General features: G+C 34.1%; 1 protein-coding gene across 2 annotated transcripts in view; it reads left to right on the forward strand.

Annotated features, from left to right (window-relative positions):
- Window positions 1-23,043, forward strand: part of Dhx15 (DEAH-box helicase 15) — a 158,389-nt gene that overhangs the window by 122,001 nt on the left and 13,345 nt on the right. For both annotated transcript variants that reach the window (XM_090404090.1, XM_090404089.1), the window contains exon 11: window positions 19,770-19,960. In XM_090404090.1, the coding sequence (XP_090260216.1) occupies window positions 19,770-19,960 (191 nt within the window). The remainder of the gene's footprint in view (window positions 1-19,769; window positions 19,961-23,043) is intronic.

The following is a 23,043-nucleotide window of genomic DNA, read 5'->3' on the forward strand; positions in this document are numbered from 1 at the left end:
GAATTTAAATTTTGTAGATTTGGAAGGAAAGGAAATTCATTATGGCAAATCATCCATTATAGCAAACTCGGGTAATTTTGAACTCTAAGTTATTCAATTAAACTAATTCACTTGAATTCTTTCCAGTCCCTATGAGTTTGCTTATAGTGTGAGTTGGTTATAATTAATCTCCATTGTTTTCTGCATTCATATTAATATATTTTATTATGTGTCAAGTTAATATTGGTGATATTTCATGTTATTTTGATTTATATGGCATTTTTAATGTTGCACTATTTATGTTGGTATGCATTGTTTAATAAATTTGCAAAAAAAAAAAAAAAAAAGGCAAATGACAAAAATTATTCTTGAAAAATGAATGTCTTAATTTCAATAATGCCTGTTACATATAATTTTGTCTTCTCAGAGAACCTGTCTGAGTTTATAATTTTGAATTTATGGACAACCGGAAAGTTTTATAAAATGCTAAAAATTGTTCTGTTTTTCCATTGAAATAATGAACTACTCCTTTTTATTTTTCTGAAAGCTTGGATATTCCTATTTCATTGGATTTTAACTTACTGCTTCTTAACTTGATTCTAAAATATATCAGAAGATATGCAGAATAATGTTTGTTCCAGTTTTTGTACTTTGTATTAAGCTGATGTTTATTAACTTCATTAACAGTTCATTTTCACTGAACTCGGGCAATTTTGAACTCCAGGTCATTAAATAAAGCTATTGCAGTCTATTTCCTTCCAGATTGAATGGAATATAGTAAATGCATTTCCTGCCACTAAATTGTGAAATTACATCAAAAGTTTTCAGTGATCAAGAAGTATGCATTTTAATTTTTATTGCTTGGACGATTCTGCAATATTTTGCACCCGCTGTGTAGTATATCTTCTAAAAGAACATCTTGTGTTAAAAGAAGCCATGTACAGAGGAATCAGACTGGGGTTTTTGATCCAACATGTGAAGTTAAAAGATGCGTAATACAACATCTTTTAACTTTGCATGTTGTGTGTGTTTGGAACAGGCAGTTAAGAAGAAAGAAGGAATCTGTTAAAAAGTTTCTTGGAAAGATGAGGGTTGTAATTCATTGGAAAAACAGTATGGGAAAAGCTGTACCAAAGAACAGATGTAGACACAATGAAGGAGAAAGATGACAAGATGGTTCAATATGTTTATAGTTGAACTATGTATGGGTGTTGTGGTCTTGCGTGATTAAGGAAAAGCTGGGAATAGTTGATGCAAGACAGTCCTCAATGCAAATCCTCCCTCTCAGTATAATATATTGAGAGGAAGGATTTGTATTGAGGATTTATAGTGTTAGGAGTGAAGCAAAACAGAAGTAGTTTGAAAGCCAGGGAATGGAATACCATATTTTTTTAAGAATATGGATGCAATATGTTTGTCAGGATAAGTTAATGTGGAAGTCAGTCCAAGAAGGGGGAAACTGGTTGAGGTTATGATTTCCACTGCACTTTGCTTTGTACTTTTGAGGGAGCAAGGCCAACAGATATTTAAGTTTTGTAGATCTGGAAAAGGCATATGAATGCCTTTCCTTCACAAGGTGCCAAGAGAGAAGCTATTCGAAATTCTACAGTTATATGGTGTCAATGAGACATTATATCAAGCAATACTTAGTCTTTATTTGAATTGTAAGTCAGCAGTTAGAATTGAAGGAAGTACAGGAAGGTGGCTTAATGTTAAATCTGGTGTCAGACAAAGATGTACTTTATCCCCTCTGTTATTCATTATCTATATGGATCACATTATGAAGGAAAGTGGTATTAAACCTGATATCAAAATTGGAGATGTTAATCTCAGCTCTATGCTTTATTAGGACAATGTTATACTTCTAAATAAATCTGCTACAAGTCTGCAAGATTCCCTGACTAAAGTGAATAACTGTTGTAATAGATATGGTATGAAGATCAGCAATAAAAAGACAAAGACAATGAAAATAGGCTAAAACATTGAAAATATCAACTGCATTGTGAATGGAGAACCTATAGAACAAGTAAAACATTTCAACTACTTAGGCACGATTTTTAGTGAAGATGGTAAATTAAATAGTGAAATGGACAACAGAATCAACAAAGCTGGTATGGTAGGAAGTCAAATGAGCCAAAACACTAAATTAGGCTGTATACAAGACAATATTCAAACCAATTTTAACTTGTGGATCTGAGAGCTGGGTCAGAATTAAAACACTTGACCAAAGACTAGAGACTGCGATATGAGGGTCCTAAGAAAGATTAGGGGCATGAACAGATGGCATCAATGGCAATATCGTATTAAAAATGAGGATATTAGGAAAGAACTTGACATTGTCAGCATCCAGGAATGCGTTAGTGGAGCTAATCTCAGGTGTATGGTCACTTAAACAGAATGGGAGAGGAAAGATTAACAAAACAAGTGTTCTCTGCCAGGTTGACAGGAAAAAGACCCAGAGGAAGATCAAGATATAAGTGAATTGATACAGTAAATATTGCCTTAGAAGATAGAAATATAAGATCTGCTAATGTTGGAGTCTTGACAGGTAGCAGACTGATTTGGAGGAAAATTGTAAATAGGACGTAAGTAATGGTGTAATTTTTCATTTAGTACTATCATATCCTGGTACACCCCTTGAGGGTATATATATCAGGAATTTGATGATGATGAAGAAGTAGGGCCTTTCTTCTGGGTAATAACTGAAGCGTATATGGGATTCAATGCAATGGTATAAGTTGCTATATTGGAAGAATATCGACAATGAATGGAAAGCAATTTAAAAATACTTAATACAAAATACAAAATGATGCAATAGCAGAATGTGTCTGTATAGAATTCAAAGAATAAATAAAGCAGGAGTGAAATGGATGTGTAATCTTATCAAGCAAAAGATTCGCAAGAAAAGGATGATGAAGAAGGCATATTGTGTGCATAAAGGTGATGCCTGTTATGAAAATTATAGGCAGCAGGCCAAAAGAGCGGAATGCCAGTCTTAGTATGAAAAGAAGTTGACTCTGGAAGTTAAAGACAACCCACAAGAATTCTATCGATATGCTGCGAGTGAAAGAAAGAATGAATGTGAAAGATTAACTCTTCTGAATGCTGATGGTATAAGGGTGACAGGTGCAGAAGAGGTTGTTCAACTATTGACTGCCCATTTTGCTGTCAGCTATTAACCTGGTATATGCAACAATGCACTCACTATTATCTCTTCACTGGATGAAAAAACTGAGCATTATGAGTAGGAGGAGGAAGTATTAGAGCTGTTGCACAAACTGAATAAGAATTCAGCAATAGGGACTGATGGGATATCAACACGGGTGCTAAGTGTTCAGCCAGACCGGCTGTTCCTTTGTCCAGGCTATATAATTTGAGCCTCAGAACAGGGATGATTCCACTAGAGCAGAAAGAATGTATGGTAATCCCATTGCACAAGGGTGGTGCAAAGAAAGACTGATCTATCCAGCTATCAACAAATCAATGTGTCAGGCGTGGTGGTGAAGATTTTGGAAAAATTGGTTAAGGCTTGCATTTGGAAATGGGTTAATTTCTACTTTGCAATGAACAGCATGTTGTATTAACATGCTGTTTGGCATTCATGTTTTAGCAACTTGCTCACATTCTATAATAATAATAATGTTACCATTGAACTAGACAAGGGGAATGGATACACCAGATACTTTTAGATTTTGCTAAGGCTTTTGACAAAATACAGCATGGAAGACTGTTGTATAAATTGGAAAATACAGGTTTTGATTATAAAATATTAACATGGATAAGAGGAGATAGCTGACTGACAGATATTAAAAAGTGGTATACAGGGTATTTATTTGCAAGATTTAAGGTAAATAGTGGTGCACCACAAGGATCAGTCCTTGGTCCACTGTTATTCACTTTGTACATTAATGATATTGGGAAGAATTTGACAGGTGATATAAGGCTATTTGCTGATGATTCAAGGATAGGTAGGGTAATAAGGAATGCTGCCTGATATTCAGTACTTGCAGAATGATTTGAATAGGCTGGAATTGTGGGCATGGGAAAATGGATGTCAGTTCAATGTTAGTAAATGTAAAGTCATGCACTTAGTGCATGATTAGATATACAGTGTTGTATTATATTGGTGGGATTATGCTAGAAGAAATTGATCAGACTAGGGATCTTGGAGTGTTAGTAGATAGTTTGAAGTTGTATTTACAAAGATGCTTCGTCTGCAGGTCTGGTCTCCTGGTTTCTGTTGTATTCTGATATAGAGAAGAGTGTTTAAAAATGATATGAGGATTGTGGAATACTGATGTGCAAGATTTAAGGATTGTGGAATACTGATTATGAAGACAGATTGAGAATTTGTAGACTAAAGACACTAGCAGGAGAAAGAGGGATGATATGATTGAGACTTACAAACTTCTGAAAGGGTCATATAGAATTTCAGTTGATGGAGAGTGGGGAAAGGATGAGAGAGAGAGCATCCTCAGAAGTTGATAATGAATGCTGCCAAGGAAAGAGTGTGATTTAGATTTTTTTCTCATAGAGTGGTGCATGATTGGAATGGATTGCCATTAGTTGTCATGTGTTCAAGCAGTGTTGAATGAATTCAATAACAAGTTTGACAGCTTGTATATGTAGTATGTTGCCTCTTTTGATGATACCCTGATTCCATAGATGTCTCTATTAATAATAATAATAATAATATGACTCTTTTGCTACCATTGAAATTCTTCACTAGATTATTGTATTAGACAGGTGCTGTGGAGAGAAACTGCACAAGAGAAATAAACATAAAAAAAGAAAGGTTCCAATATTTTGTCTCTGTCTTAGAGACACAACATGTATGCAGTTGTCGCTTAGAATTTTCGAGTGATGTTGAATGTTCAGTCAGAAGTGAGCAGCATTTCATTTCACATTGATGGGTTAATGATGCCTTGTTAAATTTTTTATCATCATTTGAAAAGTTAAATATTTCAGAAGGAAAGGAATCTTGGGACAAACTTTCCTAAGTAGCTATCAAAACTGATTTACCTTAAACTGAGTGATGAAATGTAATATGTGCATTTTGTATCAAATTTTAAAAATGATGCATTATTCAAAAGTATGGTATCTGCTTCTACTGATTCTGACTCCCCAGTGCTGTGGTAGCCAAGTGTGTCATATGTCGTGAGATGTGTATGTGAACATATATTCAAAAGGAGATATGTAAAAAAATTAGTACTGGAATTTTTAAGGTTGCTTTTCAAATCTGAATTTTCCAACATTTTTGCTTAGCTGATATAAATAATTTGTTATTCAAGAACAGACTAGACATATATTATTATTTTTTGTTTTTTTTTTAAACATACTTTGAAAATTCCACTGAATTTTCGAAATTTTTTTTTTTTTTTTTTTGTCATTTCTTTATTCTCAGAACGTTAATATTTCTAGCCCAACTCTCAGGTCCATAAGTTAAAATTAGTTTATATGCTGTCTTGAATACAGCTACTTCAGTGTTTTGGACCAGTTTTTCTGTTCTGTATAAATTCCTTCTACACCATACTAGCTTTGCTTATTTGGTTATTTTCACACTTAATTAGCTGTTTGCTAAAACTTGTACCAAAATAGCTGAAAGTTTTTACTTCTGCAGGTTCTCCATTAAGGATGCCAATGTTTTCATCAACTATTCTCATATTTCTTTTAATGCTGAATTTCATACCAAATTTGTCACAATAGTTATTCAGTTAAGTTGAAGACTGATGAATACTTAAGTGGATTTATTTAGAAGTATATAGCATAACTTAATGCTATTTCATAATGTGATCCATATAGGTTGGAAAATAGCACCTTTTGTTTTACACCTGATTTTAGATTAAAACATTTTTCAGTACCTCTCAACCACACACAGACACAGAAATACAGAGTGAGAGTTTTACACCATATAATTATAGAAATTGAACTGTTTATAATATCATATGCCTTTTCAGATCTACCAAATGACTTAGGTCCTCCTATTCCTGCTATTTCTTAACTGTTTTTTATAAAGTAAGTCTGATCCTGATAACCCTTATTTAGCTTGAACTCATCTTGTTTTCCATATTTCCCTTCCACAATTCTTAGCCTCAAGTATCATAAATCTTAATGGGAACAGTGAGTAGAGAAATTTGTAATTCTCACATTTAGTTTTATTTCTATTATTATAATTGGTACTGTACACTCTTGTATCTTGAACTATCATGATGCTATTGCTGTCAACAATGACATAGTCAATGAGGCTTTCTTATTTCTTGTCTTCTCTCCATGTGAACTTTTCAGCTCATCTTTATACTGAAACGTGGCTTAGTAATGACTAGTCTGTCCTGAGAAGTCCAGTAAATACCATTATTATTAGCTTTGCCTTTTTTCTCAAAAATGTTCCTATACGCCTGGTGGGATTCATTTCCCACTCTGCTGTTCAGATCTCCAACAAGGACCACTTTTTTTCATTTTCTTTGTCAGTTGCCTGTTCCAATGAGAGAGAGACGCACACTTTTTTCTCCTTAAAAGAACCCTCTATGGGACCATAGGCCCAAACAAGTTTCATTGTCCATTTTGAAGTTTGTTCACATAATTCTTCTTGAAACTGCCTTCTAGTCAAGAAGAGAAAAGCTTTTCAAAGTTTAGTTGTATGGGAGTGAATGGAACATTATTGGGGTAAGAACAAGGATGCACATTATCCCCACTCTTAATCATTATCTATATGGATCACATTATAAAAGAAAGTGGCATTAAACCTGATATTAGAATTGGAGATATCAAACTTAGCTCTTTACTTTATGCAGATGATATACTACTAAACACATCCAGTGCTAGTCTCCAGGATTCACTAACTACATTGAATTACAGTTGTAACACACTTGGCATGAATATTAGAAATAAAAAGACCAAAACTATGAAAATAGGCAGAAGCATAGAAAACTTCACATACAAAATGAAGATATTAGAAAGGAACATGACATTATTAGTATTCAAGAATGTGTCAGCAAAGCTAATTTAAGATGGTATGGCCACTTAAATAGAAGAGGCAAGGAAAGATGTTAGCAAAGCAGGTGTTTGATGCCAAGATGGCAGGAAAGAGACCAGAAGAAGACAAAGGTCCAAATGAATTGATGCAGTCAGAAGTGTTAAAATTGGAGTGCTCATAAGTAATAGATTAATTTGGAGGAAAATTGTGGATAAGAGATTAATAGTAATATAAACTTAAATCATGTAGTGCTGTCTTAGTAACCTGAACACTCCTTGAGGGTACATATCCGGAAATTGATTATAATATTGGTACTAATCTATGTGACACTTGGAATTTGGCCTACTAAATTGCTGTGAAGCTACTTTTCATATCTCCATATTTAAGCATTTCTGAACAAATGTAATGTATTCCAGCTATCTTTCTATACTTTAGGTAGTTTTTTCCCTCTCTCTAAGGATTGGTATGTGTTGATTGCATTGCTCTTGTATATTTTCTGTCATTGTTCATTTCATTTAATAATCATTCAAAGTAGTTGTTACTCTAGATGTTTATTTTTATCTGCAGTTTTTATCATCTCTGATTTCATTTATGGAACTCTTACCTTTAGAAGAGCCTTTGGCCTCCAGATTATTCTGTCACCTTCTTAATACAGTTCATTCTCGCTATAGAAAACATTGCTATAACAATCTCACTCACTATAACAGACTTTTTTTTATATAACAAAACCTGTGGTGAATTCATCACTAAAAACACGCGTACTAATCACAGTAATGACTATTTAATCCGTAAATATTTCATCCCAAGTATCTTGGGACATCATCAGTACAGTAGTTCAAACAATACTAGGAATAACATACAGTTAGGGCGCATGATTACAATGGAATCTCAATATGCGTGCAGTAATGTGTTAGAAAATTAAATATAACTGGGGGAAAAAAAAATATATATATATATATATATAAAAATTATTTTACGCAATTTTGTATATGACAATTTCCCATACTTTAGGAATAGTAAGAATGTCGTTGTGGTTTAAATTTGGTCTGTGTAGTTGGGCTTCAGCACTTTCTTTATATAAATTTCATATTTATATAAAGATCTGTGTAAAAGTTTTGCCTTATCCCAATGGATCCTATGGTTTGGATTTTCAACTCCGTGTTGGGAGAAACCAGATTTCTGCGGTTTGAAAAGACGAATGTGGTCTTGATGTTCTGAGATGTGTTTCTGAACAGACCTACCTGTCTGACCAAAGTAAGACACTTTGCAGGAGCATGGGATCTCATAAACGCCAGGTAACATCAGAGGTGAGAGTTTGTCATTAGGAGAAGGTAATAAGTTATAGATTTGGTTGATAGGTTTGTAAGTAGTGTCAAAATTGTATTTCATAATTTTTGAAAGACGTTTGGAGATGCCTTTGACGTAAGGTATGGGAATCCTATGGACTTCTTGTCTGGGTTGATGTGTGGGAAGGTGACTGATGATTTTTTGAGTTGTTTTCAGATTATATCCATTTAGTATGGCTGTATTTTTGATTATTTCTAATTCTTGGTTTAGAGAATCTTCAGAGGAGCAGAATTTGTGTGCTCTGGAAACTAGTGATTTAATGATGCCAAATTTCTGAGATGGATGATGAGCAGAAGAATTGTGAATGTAATGACCTGAAAATGTAGGCTTGCGATAGACAGACGTGGCGATGGAACAGTCTTCTTTTCTTTGAATGTGTAAATCCAGAAAGGAGATACCTTGTGGAGATTCTTTTTCTAGCATAAAGTTGATGCGAGGGTGAAGAAGGTTTATTTTATCTAGAAACAGTTATAATTCCTGTTCGGGATGATCCCAGACTGCAAATACGTTGTTGACATATCGTAACCAAATTTTTGGTTTGGGTTCAAAAGTGAATATTTTTTCTTCAAGGTGTTCTAGAAACAGGTTTGCTAAGTTTGGTGATAAAGGAGATCCCATTGCTGTTCCTTCTTCTTGCTTGTAAATTTGACCTTTCCAGGTGAAGTAAACTGGATGTAATAACAAATTTGAATAATTCAAGTATATCAGAAGGAGATTTTTGAGTTTATAATTCTACTGTTTCTTTGTGGGGGAATGTTCGTGAAGAGGGAGACAATGTTGAAGCTAATTAACAAGTCAGTTTTTAACAGTTCGATGTCTTTTATTTTTGCATGAAACTCTGTGGAATTTTTGATTGAAGAGGCTGAGTGGCCTATATGAGGACGGAGAAGGTTAGATAAAAATCTTGATAACTCGTAAGTTAGACTGTTAATAGAATCTACGACGGGTCTGAGAGGAACATTAATTTTGTGAAGCTTAGGTAAGCCATAAATTCTGGGACGTCTAGCATGGTATGTCTTGAGTTTTTTAATTGTTTCTTCAACTAAGGAGGAGGTTTCATCAAGTAACTTGTTTAATTTCCTGAATTGACGTTTTGTAGGATCATAATTCAGTTTGGCATAAGTATTACGATCTCGGAGTAATAAATTCATTTTTCGGTCATATGAATTGGCATCAAGAACCACAGTTGTTATTTCCTTTGTCGGCTCTGGTAATGATTATATTTTTTTTTATGTTTTAAGGATATAAGAGCTTTCAATTCTGATGGTGGGATATTTAAGTCCGAAGGTTTGGCATCGTAGATTACCTTTGCTACCTCGAAACGAAGTCTGTTGGCTTCAGTACTGGAAAGATGGCAGATGTTTCTCTCTATGTTATGTATGAAATCTAAATATGGGAAACATTTGGGTGAAATCACAAATTTATGACCTCTTGCTAGAACATTTAATTCTAGTTAGATAAATTGGCTACCCATTTTTCCATTGGTAATTTGTTAGTGATCTTTTTTGATCGATTTAGCAGATTAAGGTATTTATTATGAAGATTATTATTGCTTTTATCAAAAGCTTTTTCCCCGAATTATTTGAGACAATAATAATCAATTGTAGCAGATCTTGATTTAACCTATTTGAAAAGTCTGTTTCTAGTTCCATAATTTTTAAATTATTTGTTGCCAATTCATGCTTAGAAACTCCTAACTGATTGAGTAGTTAGGAATGGCTTGCTTTCTGATATATTTTATGGCCACCTGGAGATTGGATGACTACTTTCAGTTTTGCAAAAGTTGGAATGAGATTATCGCATCTGCATTTTTTTTAAAAAAAGAGATTCTAGCATGTAACTTACCCTGTTTTAGTTGAAGTTTGCCTAGTAAGTCAGTCTTCTGTGTTGTCAGTTCCCCATGAAGGAATAAGATGTTTTTATATAACGAAAAACCTGTGGTGAATTCATCACTAAAAACACATGTACTAACCACAGTAATGACGGGGGGGGGGGGGAATATACATATAGGTAACCCTCGTATAACATGGTACTTATACAACGCGGTTTCGATATTACGCAGTCTACAAATTGTAGTATCCCTTGTTCAATGCGGTCTACAATTTCTAGTAACCTTTTATTTATTTTTCATATATTTTTCACTGCGGGACTTAGAAATCAAATTTTATCTTCGTTAAATTTGTATCTGCCCGTATCGCACAAGTAGTTATAAGTATCGAATTTAGTTTTATTGTATCACTGAATAAGGTACTTAACAGAGGCTTTTGCAGTCTGTGTCATTCTCAACAAATAGTGCAATTCACGTCCCATCTCACAGAAACTATGCTGTATAGACTTAAGCAAAACCATATGTTGCACCGAAACACAGTATCTAAAAACTATTGTCCAATTTTTCAATTATGAAAAAAGTGTTTCTTTTATTGCATTTGAAATTCTCGATGTCATTATGACAGATCACAAAGGCTAACTTAAAATAAAATACTACCAAGAATTGAAACATGCCATATAATGAATGTGTGAGTTCGCCTGCCAAGAAGCCATAAAATTCAATCAAGGGTTGAAACACTTGTGTGAGTTGAGCCAGTCAGTAATGAGAAGTTCCATCGGAATGATAAATGACACCCAGTTGTGAATATGTTAAAACTAATAGTGAATGTTGTTATGACAGTTTGAGATGTTATGGAATTCGATTGAAGAGAATTAGCATTTCAACTCAACACTTGTCGGTTGCTTTTGTCTTTGGGTCGCGCAATCTTTTGTTAATACCGCACCAGTCGTATGCACGTCTTCATAGCTGCTGTCTTGTGTAAAACAAAATTCAGCTTGTACATATTGTAACATCAAAAAAAAAAAAAAAAAAAAAAAAAAAAAAAAAAAAAAAAAAAAAAAAAAAAACGTGAATAATTTTTAAGCGTATAAAAGGATATCACCTGTAAATCGTTGACATGTCAGCAAAATATGGCACTCGTGCCACCTCTGGCATGAGTGCCATAGGTTTGCCATCTAGGATTTACTGTATAAAGTGTTTATTGTTGAAAATTGGCTTTGTTTTCTGCCAGGAAAGCGCATTAAAAATCATAAGTGTGTTATTCTCAAGATGAGCAGTTTATTTTCTGGTGAGTTACATACATATGCGATGCTTTTTTTTTTTATGTAAAAATTTATTTTTATTGTAATGGCCACTAAAACTACAACGAAAGGGAAAAAACCAACATTGAAGAAGAAGAAATTCATTTATCTCAAAGAAAAAATTAAAATCTTGGATCGGTTGAAAATTGGAGAAAAACAAAAACCAGGAGTTGTTGCGAGGACTCTGAATCTGAAATGAATCAACAATTCGAACAATCAAATCCGAGAAAGTGTTACTGCTGGATCAACGGTAAGTGCAAAGTGTGTTGCTTGTGTTCACAATATTCTAATAGAAAAAAATGGAGAAATCTCTATAATGATTTGGATAGAAGATTGTACTCGAAGGAAAATTCCTTTGGATGGACACCTTATTAAGCAAAAAGCTCTCAAAGTTTATAAACATTTAAAAGAACTCGATCAAGATTCTTCCAAAGAAATCTCTTAGCATGGATTTTGTGCCAGTAAGGGTTGGCTCGAAAACTTTAAAAAAGCGGTTTTCTTTGTATAATCTTAAAATCCAGGGAGAATCGGCATCAGCAGACGTCGAAGCTGCTGATGCTGATTTCATGAAAGATGCTTCTTTCATTAAAGAAGGTGGTTACAGTGCAGACCAGGTGTTCAATGCTGATGAATCTGGGTTATATTGGAAAAAAAGGCCAAAACGCACCTATATTTCGAAAAATGAAAGATCAGCTCCTGGATTCAGAGTTTCCAAAGATAGATTGCTCTACTGTTTTGTAGTAATGCATCAGGTGATTACATGACAAAACCAATTTTTATTAACCGATCCGCAAATCCTTGTGCGATGAAAGGGCTCGACAAGTCCAACTTACCTGTTTATTGGCGGGCCAACAAAAAAGGCATGGGTTACAGCTAGCATGTTTAAAAATTGGTTTTTCAAGTGTTTTGTACCAGGTGTAGAAAGTTACACAAAGAAAAAGAATATGGACTTCAAAATTCTACTAATTTTAGATAATGCACCAGGCCACCCAACAAATTTAAGCCATCCGGATATTAACTTTTTTGCTTATATAATACTACTTCACTTATTCAACCACTCAACCAAGGAATAATATCAACATTTAAGTCATATTATATTTGGTGAACATTTCAATTAATTTTGGAAAAATGGAATCTAATCCAAACATGACACTGCCTCAAGCATGGAAAGAGTTTTCAATATTGAATTGTGTAAAAATTATTTCTGTATATTCCATTAATGATTTACAACCCTCTGCGCTGAATGCTTGCTGGAAAAAAAAAATGGCCTGAAGCCGTTCTGGAACAAAATTTCATACCTTCAGTGGATGCTGAGCTCATCATCATCAAATTCCTGCCATGTACCCTCAAGGGGTGTACAGGATATGACAGTACTACATGAAAAAATTACACCATTACTAACTTCCTATCTACAATTTTCCTCCAAATCAATCTGTTACTTGTCAAGACTCCAACATTATCAGATCTTATATTTCTATCGTCTAAGGCACTTTGTACCGTATCAATCCACCTATATCTTGGTCTTCCTCTGGGTCGTTTTCCTGCCAACCTGGCAGAGAACACTTGTTTTGCTAATCTTTCCTCTCCCATTCTATTTAAGTGACCATACCACCTGAGATTATCTCTGCTAACGCATTCCTGGATGCTGACAATGTCAAGTTCTTTCCTAATATCCTCATTTTTAATATGATATTGCCATTGATGCCATCTGTTCACGCCTATAATCTTTCTCAGGACTCTCATATCTGCGGTCTCTAGTCTTTGGTGTGTTTTACTTCTGACCCAGCTCTCAGATCCATAAGTTAAAACTGGTTTGAACACTGTCTTGTATTCAGCTAATTTAGATGCTGAGCTATGTCGTATAATAAACGTCACACATTTTTGGTGGAGAGGGCTTTTGCGATATGGTCGAATACAAAATTAATTGATGGAGAGACAGATTTAAATGAGGAGGAACTGGTACAATTAATAGATGGTGTGAAACCAAATAGTGTCGAAAGTTCTGCCGAAGACTCTAATTGTGATCAATCCGTTAAAGAATTCAGTTTAAAGAAATTAGCAGAAGGATTGGACTTGGCAAGAAAATTAGAAAGTTATTTTACAGGTAATGATCCCTCAATGGAGTGCTCGGGAAAATTCACGAGACAAGTGGATGTTTGTTTAGCTCCATATTATGAACTTAATAAAAAATTGCAGCATAGTGGAAAGCAAAGTCTTATTACTGACTTCTTGATGACTAAATCAGACGAAGTATGCAATGAGAATTGTACAAATGATGTCCAAGAGATTTCAAGTGGTGACGATCTCTGACCACTTAAAGAACATCTACAAAATGTTATTTCTGAAGACAGCAATGACAATTAAAATATGCGTTATGTGCAATGAAATTTATTTGTAATTTTTATAATTTTATACTGTGTATTTGTTTCATAGTTTGTTTTCTTAACTTACATCAATTACCTGAATTACATAATAATATGGTTTTTGTTGGATATGTCATTGTTTTTTTATATAATTTAAAAAAAAAAACGATTTCGGAACATAACCCTTCTTTTTTTATGTGATCTAAGTCTCATATAACGCGATTTATATAACACATCATTTCTATGGAACCTAACATCCACGTTATGTGAGGGTTACCTGTGTGTGTGTGTGTGTGTGTGTGTGTGTGTGTGTGTGTGTGTGTGTGTGTGTGTGTGTGTGTGTGTGAAGATTTGTTTATTTTATTTTTTTCAGTTCTATTTAATTTACTTCTATAAGGGGGACTGGAAAGTAATCAATTTTTTGAACTACATTTTTAATATAAATTTTATTAAAGAACAAATTAACCTTATTCCAACGATCTACTAAGTTTAGAATTCCTTTTTTGAAAAAAGTTTTTTCTTTGGAGGCAAAAAATGATATCAAACTCCTTTGGACATCATCTTGCGAACAGAAGGTTTTATTTCTCATGCTGTGTTCTAAGGACCTGAATAAATGATAGTCACTAGGGGCAATATCCGGCGAATATGGAGGATGTGGTAGAAGTTCCCATTCTAACTGCCTAATTTTTTCTTGAGTCATTCTTGCAGAATGTGGTTTTGCATTATCTTGCTGCAAAATTACCCCTTTTCGATTGACAAGTGCAGGTCATTTGATTAACAGTGCTTGATGTAGTCACCCTAATTGTTCACAATAGATGGCTGCTATGATAGTCTTACCTTGTTTCATGAGTTCATAATGAATAATTCCATGAATATCCCACCAAACACACAACAGAACCTTTTGTGGATAAGTCCATCTTGGATGCTGCATACTCTATGGGAGGAGTTATACTGGAGGAAGTAGGGGAGACAAGAGATCTGGGGTTAATGATTGATAGAAACCTGAAATTTAGGGGACATATTGCAAAGGTGGTGAAGGTAACACAGAGGATTGCTGCAATTATGAGAAGGACACTGACCTGCAGAGATAAAAGGGTTATCATTCCGTTGTATAAGTCTCTGATCAGACCACACTTAAAGACTATTATTCTCAGATTTGGTCCCCATGATTTGAAGGGGATAAATTAACTGTGGAAAGGGTACAAAGATGGATGACAGATGGTTTCAGGATTGTACAATTTTGGTTATGAGGATCATCTGAGAGACGATCCTCATAACCAAAATAAGAGAAAGAATGTGGGCTGCAGAGTTTGGTGGATAGAGAGGTGATACGATTGAGACTTTTAAACTGTTGAGAGGCGGTTACAGGGTTGACACTGGGGAGTTCTTTCGCTTGGTTTAACACTGGGAAAGAGTGATGACAAGAGGCTATCCCTGGAAGTTACGAAAGAAAACTGTGAGCAAGAGGGTGAGGAGTGGTTTCTTTGCATGGAGGGTGGTTGAACCATGGAATGCATTGCCTGATGGAGTGGTGAGAGCGAGAACGGTCAATGAGTTTAAGGAGTGGTATGATAGACTTTGTGTTTCTTGGGGGGGGGGGACCTCCCCCTCGATGAATCTTGACAGACTTTATGTTCTTAGGAAGGACATCCCATGATGAGTCTTTTGACTCCATGGAGGCCTGAATAATAATAATAATATACAGCACCCATTTTTCGTCACCAGTTATAACTTGTTCCAAAAAGGGGTCATTTTGTTGTCTGGTCAACAATGGGATTGCAGATCACTAGTCTCTGTGCTTTATTGTTTTCTGACAGTTCATGTGGTACCCATACACCCTATTTAAGAACCTTGCCACTCTTATGTAAGTGCTCTTGGAAAGTTGACCATGATGATGTTTCTCTGCTAATTGTATGGTTTGTTTTGGATCTGATTCAACGAGTGTCTTAAGAGCATCGTCATCTAGAGTAAGAAGTCTTCCAGATCGAGGACGATCAGAGAGATCAAAATTTTTTTCGGCAAATCTCCTAAACCATTGCTGACATTTGTTAACCTTCAATACGTCTCCATAAGTTGAGCAAATGATTTTGGTAGCCTCGGTAGCATTCTTTCCTTGGTGAAACAGCATACAATGATGTAAATGGTGCTCTTCAACTTTAAAGTCCGTCATATTGAAAAAAATAATCTAAAATTTAAAAAAAAAAAGATTTTTTAAATAGAAAAGTAATTTTAATATTTAAATAAAAATCTAATTTAATAATTTGTGTTATTTAAGAAAAAACAATCGGCTAAAAATGACCTATTAAAAATAATTGATTATTTTCCAGTCCCCCTTATATGACACATTACTGCATGCATATTGAGATTCCATTGTAATCATGCGCTCTCACTGTATGTTATTCCTAGTATTGTTTGAACTATTGTACTGATGATGTCCCAAGATACTTGGGATGAAAATTTACGGATTAAATAGTCATTACTGTGGTTAGTAAGTGTGTTTTTACTATAACAGACTGACGAAAGACCCTAACAAAAGACCCATTGTTACAGTATTGAGCTAAAAGAAATTCACTGTAGCAAACTTCTATCCATTATAACAAACTCTCTGGTCCCTACAAGTTTCCCCTTGTGAAAGTCTAACCGTATTTATCTTTTGTCTTCTTACAACTTTGCATGAATTTTCTATTTTCAGGCAGCTTTCTTGCATTTTTCTCTATTTTCTGAGCATGTGTTAACTTACCTGGAACTTTTCCAGGACTGTGTTTTTAATTTTTAGAGTCCAACCATCAAGCTCTGATTTTTTTTTTTTTAAACCGTTACAGGCAAATTTATCATTCCTCCTTACTCTAGTCTGTATTTTTTGGATTTTTGCCACTGTATCTTAAAGGTTTGGTTCTTGTTTTCAAACTCTTTTAAATTTCACCTGGAAGCTGCTCAACTTTCTTTTGTTTCTTTTTGAAACTGTAGCATTCATCAAATCTTATGTCCATGAAGATAACCCAATCAATGACTTAATAATCTGTGTGTTCTCTACATGTGAATTTATGCAAATCTTTAGATTGCAGCATTAGAACCTAACTAATGACTATATTATGCTCAGATCCAACAAGAACATATGCCCCCCCCCCTTCCCCCGAAAAGTTTTTTAAAACATTTCCACACGTCTGGTATTAATTTTCTACTCTGCTGTTTTATTCTCTGACAACCAGCTTTTCATTTTTCATCATGTTAACTGTCTTAGGACTTTCTTTTGTTTCTTTTTGAAACTAGCATTCATCAAATCTTATGTCCTTGTGTTTATGAAGATAACCCAATCAATGACTTAATAATCTGTGTGTGTGTGTGTGTGTTCTCTACATGTGAATTTATGCAAATCTTCAGATTGCAGCATTAGAACCTAACTAATGACTATGCCATGCTCAGATCCAACAAGAACATATTATGCCCTCCCCTTTTCCCCAAAAAAAAGTTTTTAAAAAATTTCCACACGCCTGGTTCTCTGCTGTTTTATTCTCTGACAACCAGCTTTTCATTTTTCATCATGTTAACTGTCTTAGGACTTGAAAATTCCTCCTTTCCTGCTAGACTTCTGCGAGTCTATAGGTAGAAATGTCCTGTTATCCAGTTTCCTGTTTGAAATTAACTGCATCATTACTTGAAATTGTGTATCATTTAAAAAGTTGATCTTTGGGTTTAGTGTTAAATACTAGTGCTACTCCTTACTGATACAAAATTTAAGGGAAAATAGTAAAATTCAAACCATTGAAGAGCTTCAATAAAAGGAACCAATGATATGAAACATTTTGTCAAATATAATGTAAATGTTAGCTCATTTCTAGGTAATTTGGACTGCAGTCTAATTACCCCCCCTCCTTTTTTTTTTGTGGAATACCCTTCACTCGGCCACTGTTGCATGTCTTTTAGTACTATAGTGGTTCCAAACAGAATAGTCTGAATGATGCGTTATTTTCTTTCCTTTCCTTTGGCTGATTGTTCTTATCCTAACTGAAATAATTCTTACTGGAATGGTGGCCTTCATCCTTTATTACATTAAAAAAAGAAGAAAAAAAACCACTATATCAACAATAGTTTTTTCATATAACTGTCTGAAAACACGGGAAGTCCAGCTTGCACTCAGCCTATGCTGCAGCGCATGAGATGGAACAAGAGGGCTGTCACTAGATGTGTTCTGGTTGTTGGACCACTTGCAGTATACCATAAAAATGGTCCAACAACCATTTTCAGGGTATTCAGTGGTTTCTTCTATTTGCATTAGCACAGTCTGCAGATGGTCATACCATACTCAGTCTCTTAAGGTGTGGTTAATCAGTTATAGCATTGGCACACACTAGTTCCTTAATATATACACCTGTTTTAGATAAATGATATGGTTTATAATAATCCTACAGAGGATAGTTTATCCTATGCCATATAGGATTATGAAATCTTTAGTCAAAGAACATTCTGACACAGTGAACTTTTGTAATCTTTGAGATGAAATAGTAAGATGAGCACTGATTGAAGAATTTGAAAGTTTAGTATCTGTTAGGAAAGATAAGCATGGTTTGGCAGATCCATGATTTAAATTATCAACATTGAGTTTGGAACTTGGAAGTTGATTATTTGAAGATCATACATATATTTGTTAAAGGCTTTGAGAAGATTTCTACTTTTCTGAATTTTTGTTGTTTTTTGTCTTTGACTTTTCATAGTTGTTTGATATGTTAAAATTAATAGAAACATGTACTAGATTGTTTGCCTAAGCCATATGTGGCCTCAACAGTGCATATAATGATAGGCTTATATGTTGGTGGTTATTCATAAGTGCTTTAAAGTATAAACAACACCAGAAGAACAAAATAAATAATTTGAGTTATTAATATTTCTTTGGGTTTCAAATCAGCATATCAGAGCAAATATTACAAATATTACAAATGTGTTAAGACACACAGCATTCAGACTTGCAGAAAGAGTTCAAATTGTAGCTGAAAGGAACTAATGTCCTAACCAAGTGTTACCACTAGGTTTGATCCAGCATTTTGTCATTCTGGCCAGTTTGCAGAATAACTTAAATATAAAGCCCTAGTCTTAAAAGAAAGAGATGTTGGATCTCTTTATGTTTATCATAATTGTGACACTTCCTACTGTTATTTGCTTCTGGACTCTTACCTTAAGTATGCACACGTAAAGGGTTTGTTATAAGTTGTGCTAACGAGCAACAAATGATGTTAATAATACAAAAAGTGATATTCAGTATTTTATGTTCATACTATATTATATATTGTATATGTACTCTACCTAAATAGAATCAGGTAAGTTGGGAATCCATATACCATAATAACATTTTTTGTATTTTCATTTCACTAAAATAAACTTCCAGTGTGTTTAATGATTTTCAGTGTGAAAGATGATTGTTTCAAGAGCGTTTTTAAGGTATTAGTATGTCACTCTCTGTAGAGATCATAGACCAAATTAAAAAGCAGCGTGGAATTTGGAAAATAGTTTGGTTGTTAATTACTTAAGTGGATCTAACAAACCTAAATTCTATCAATATCAAATTTCTTGTATCTCTTGGATCTTTCATAGAACTTGTCTTCCGTGAAACCCAGTTAAGAAAATCTGTAGGAACATTGTTCCCCTATATTTTTTTTAACGCTAAAAGTATTTCGATTACAGTTTTTGCTATTTTTCAAGCAAAATTTTATGTAGATTGATTCACTTTATTTTATGTGTATGCTTTAATATGGCAGATAAGTTTACAGATCAAGAGTGTATCAGATTTAAACTGCCCTCCATATAAAGACCTCTTGTAGAGTTCACATGAATAGAATTTCTAATTATGCCTTATGTGCTTTTATTTGGTCCTTTTTTTTAGAATCTGGTAAAACATTTATTTTTAAACATCTCTTCTGATAATGAACACAGTAAGGAATGTTATAAAAAATAATTATCTTAAAAGATTGTTTTAATTTTTATAGATCATGAAGATCCTCAATGGTGCTATGACAATTTTGTTAATTATCGTTCACTGAAAAGTGCTGACAATGTACGACAGCAGTTATCTCGCATTATGGACCGTTTCAGTCTTCGAAGAACGTCTACAGAATTTACGAGCAAAGATTATTACATAAACATTAGGAAAGCTCTTGTTGCAGGTTTCTTCATGCAGGTATGGTGTACAAAACTCTTTGTATTTATTATTATTTTTTAAATTATTTTTTCTCAGTAAAAAAATGGCATTACACATTTCTCCAGAATGGGATATCATTCTCTTAATTCTCCCTATAGCAAATTTATGGTAATAAGAAGAATTGCTTATCATGAATGGTTTGTTATAGAGAATCATATTTTGAGTAGTATAAATGCTATGAGGATTTGGAAGGACTTTTTGGTAGATAGTGAGTGAATGAGTAGAGGAAAGATTTAACTTAGAATGGATTTTGTGCTGGACCACATCTATTCAGAATGCAGAAGAGCAGTGCATTTTTTTAAAATGGTTGTAGAAAATATAAGTAAAAAGCATGTCAGGTGTTTCATAGTCCCAAGAAATACACATGAGTGAGAGAGAGATGTGGAAGGTTTTACTAGAAGCTGATTGGGTAAAAAGCTTTAAGTTGCACAGAAGATTGCAGGTGGTGAATTTGTCTATTAGATTTGTGTTCTTATTGGTGAATGTTTGGCTGGCGATCGTCTGATTTCTAAACTCCATGTTAAATGATGATGACGTGAAGTTTGTCTTGATGCAGTTAAGATTAGGGGATAATCCAATCAAAGATCTGTTATTTGTTAACATGTTCACACTGAGCAATATGACTTGTATCATTGCATACTTGTCCATGATGTTGGATATGACAAATTATTTCATCCTGTGCTTTCATCCTGAAAGCACAGGAACTAATAAATAAGAGAGAGATATTTGCTTTGGATTTTTAAATTTCTAAAAGTGCATGTAATTATATGTCGATCTGCATTAATCAGATATGAACCACCTGACTGGCTCATATGAAGAAAAAACTCTGCACGAATACAAATAGATTTGTTATAGTTGTGGTATTGTGAGTTAACTGTGGTATCAAATGAATTACATGTCATCCTATAAACTCTTAAACAGTTGGAGTATTTGTGAATAAACAGTTAATTACCACCATCACCACTGCACTGCACAAGTAAAACAAAGTAAAAGTTTTACCATGGCAGGAAATACAGTAAAATACCTTAAAAACATATTTAAAAATAACAGATATAAAGGAAGCTTTTTCTAAAAAAATTTTGATCACCTCACACATCTTCCTAAAATGTTCTTTAACTCCAAGAAAGAAAAAACTTATTTCCAAGATATGCAAGAAAAGCCTGACTAATCCTAAAAGATGGGCAACTTATCTTGTTTTTGAAAATCACCCGAGGTGAAAAGAACTGTGAAGCTTTATGCAAAATCTGCATTATTTGAGAGTGAAATATAGAAATGTTGTATTACGAGATTTTGAATTTTCTTCCGTGAGTTATTTAAAAAAAAAGGGGGGGGGGAAGTATTTCATTATTTTATGAAGGAACAACAACTATTGTTTTTTCAATATGCTTGATTTATTTTTGATGACTGAATGATTGAGAAATAAGAACGGGAATTAGCCATTCAGCACCAGTATAAAAAATAATTGCAAATTCAGTGAATTGATTTGCAGTTGAAATACACATGCAAGAATTCTAAAAGCCATGCTTAATTAAATTTTAAAAAAAAAATGTTTGTAGAAAACAAGTAAAAAGCGTGTGTCACAGATGTGTAGTTACTAAATCTACTTCCCTACCAATTGAAGGTTCAAAATCTCACTGTGGCATGGATGTTTCTGATTGTTTATTAAGTGGGAGATGAACTTCATTACAAATTGAACTATCAAAGGCAAGCGCATTGATGGCTAATTGCCTTTGTTTGCTTTCGATGGTTATTATAGATAACATGATGGTTTTCATCGGACATCATCATCTGCCACTGCTGGATGAAAGCCTTTCCTATGTCACAACTGTAAATCTGAAGATTTCATTAATCTATCATAATTTTTTTCTTGTATTTCCTCCAGTGGTTTCTACTCCAGTACTTTGGTCTGTCAGTGGTCTTACCTTGAGCGATATGTATTTCCCCCCACCCCCTTCCAATCCATTGGGTGTCAGATCATTTCTATAATGTTATAATTTGATGGTCTGAGTTCTTATCCAAGTATTCCTTCCGTGTTCATCTCATGATACCAAGCATACATCTTTCCGAGCCAAATTGTATTGTTAGATGTCGAGTTTCCTTTGTATTTAATATCCATGTTTTGCAGAAATGTCAACATAGGGAGAATACGCTGGTTAAAAACTCTTTTTTTAAGATATAGTGGTCATTGGTGGTTTTAGAATAATAACTCCAAACAGAGGAAAACTCTGTTTGGAGTTATTAAACTATTCATTTGTAGAATTTTTGTGTCAGTGTTAAACATCTTCAGTACAGGATTACAGAATGGCAATCAAATGTTCTTATATTAAATGTCTGAATGAATTGTATTAAATGGTATGGTCACTTAAATAGAATGGAAAAGGAATGATTAGCAAAACAAGGGTTCTTTGCCAGAACAAAGACGCAAAAGGAAGACCAAGATGTAGATGGATTGATAGATGGAGTCTTGACAGGTAACAGATTAATTTGGAAGAAAATTGTTGATCGGAAGTTAGTAATGGTGTAACTTTTTAATGCAGTACTACTACTACTATGAATATCCTGTAAACCCCTTAGGGTACATGTCAGGACTTTGATGATGACTTATGTTCTTTTAGATGAATACAAGCAGATCTTCCAGTTTGTCCAAAATAAGAAAAGCTGCAAGAGCAAGGAATTTTGTAGACATCTGGAAAACCTAGCAACAGAAGCTTATCCTTAGGAGAAGTGAGAGAAGGCAGAGATTTTTCTGAGGGGCAACAAAAATATTCAGTGGTTTTAAAATTTTGGTATTCTATGGGAAAAAATGAATAACAATATAAAATTAATATAGAGATTCTCTCTCTCTTTTATGTGATTCATAAAAGAGAGAGAGAATATAGTAATCGGCATAACTTGAGTCTTCTTTATGTTTATCTTTTAAGCTAGCTGTTTTGAATTGGTAATTGGTTTTTGCACATTGATGTTTGAATTCTGTTGTGGGCATGGATCAGATTGTCTTTAGGCATGAGTAATTTCATTGCCCAGTCTCACCCCCCCCCCACAGCCATCCACATGGATCTACT

Source organism: Typopeltis vanoorti, chromosome 14, assembly GCF_054136105.1.
Source record: "Typopeltis vanoorti isolate ZY-2024b chromosome 14, IOZ_Tvanoo_1.0, whole genome shotgun sequence".
In the NCBI taxonomy this organism is placed as follows: Eukaryota; Metazoa; Arthropoda; class Arachnida; order Uropygi; family Thelyphonidae; genus Typopeltis; species Typopeltis vanoorti.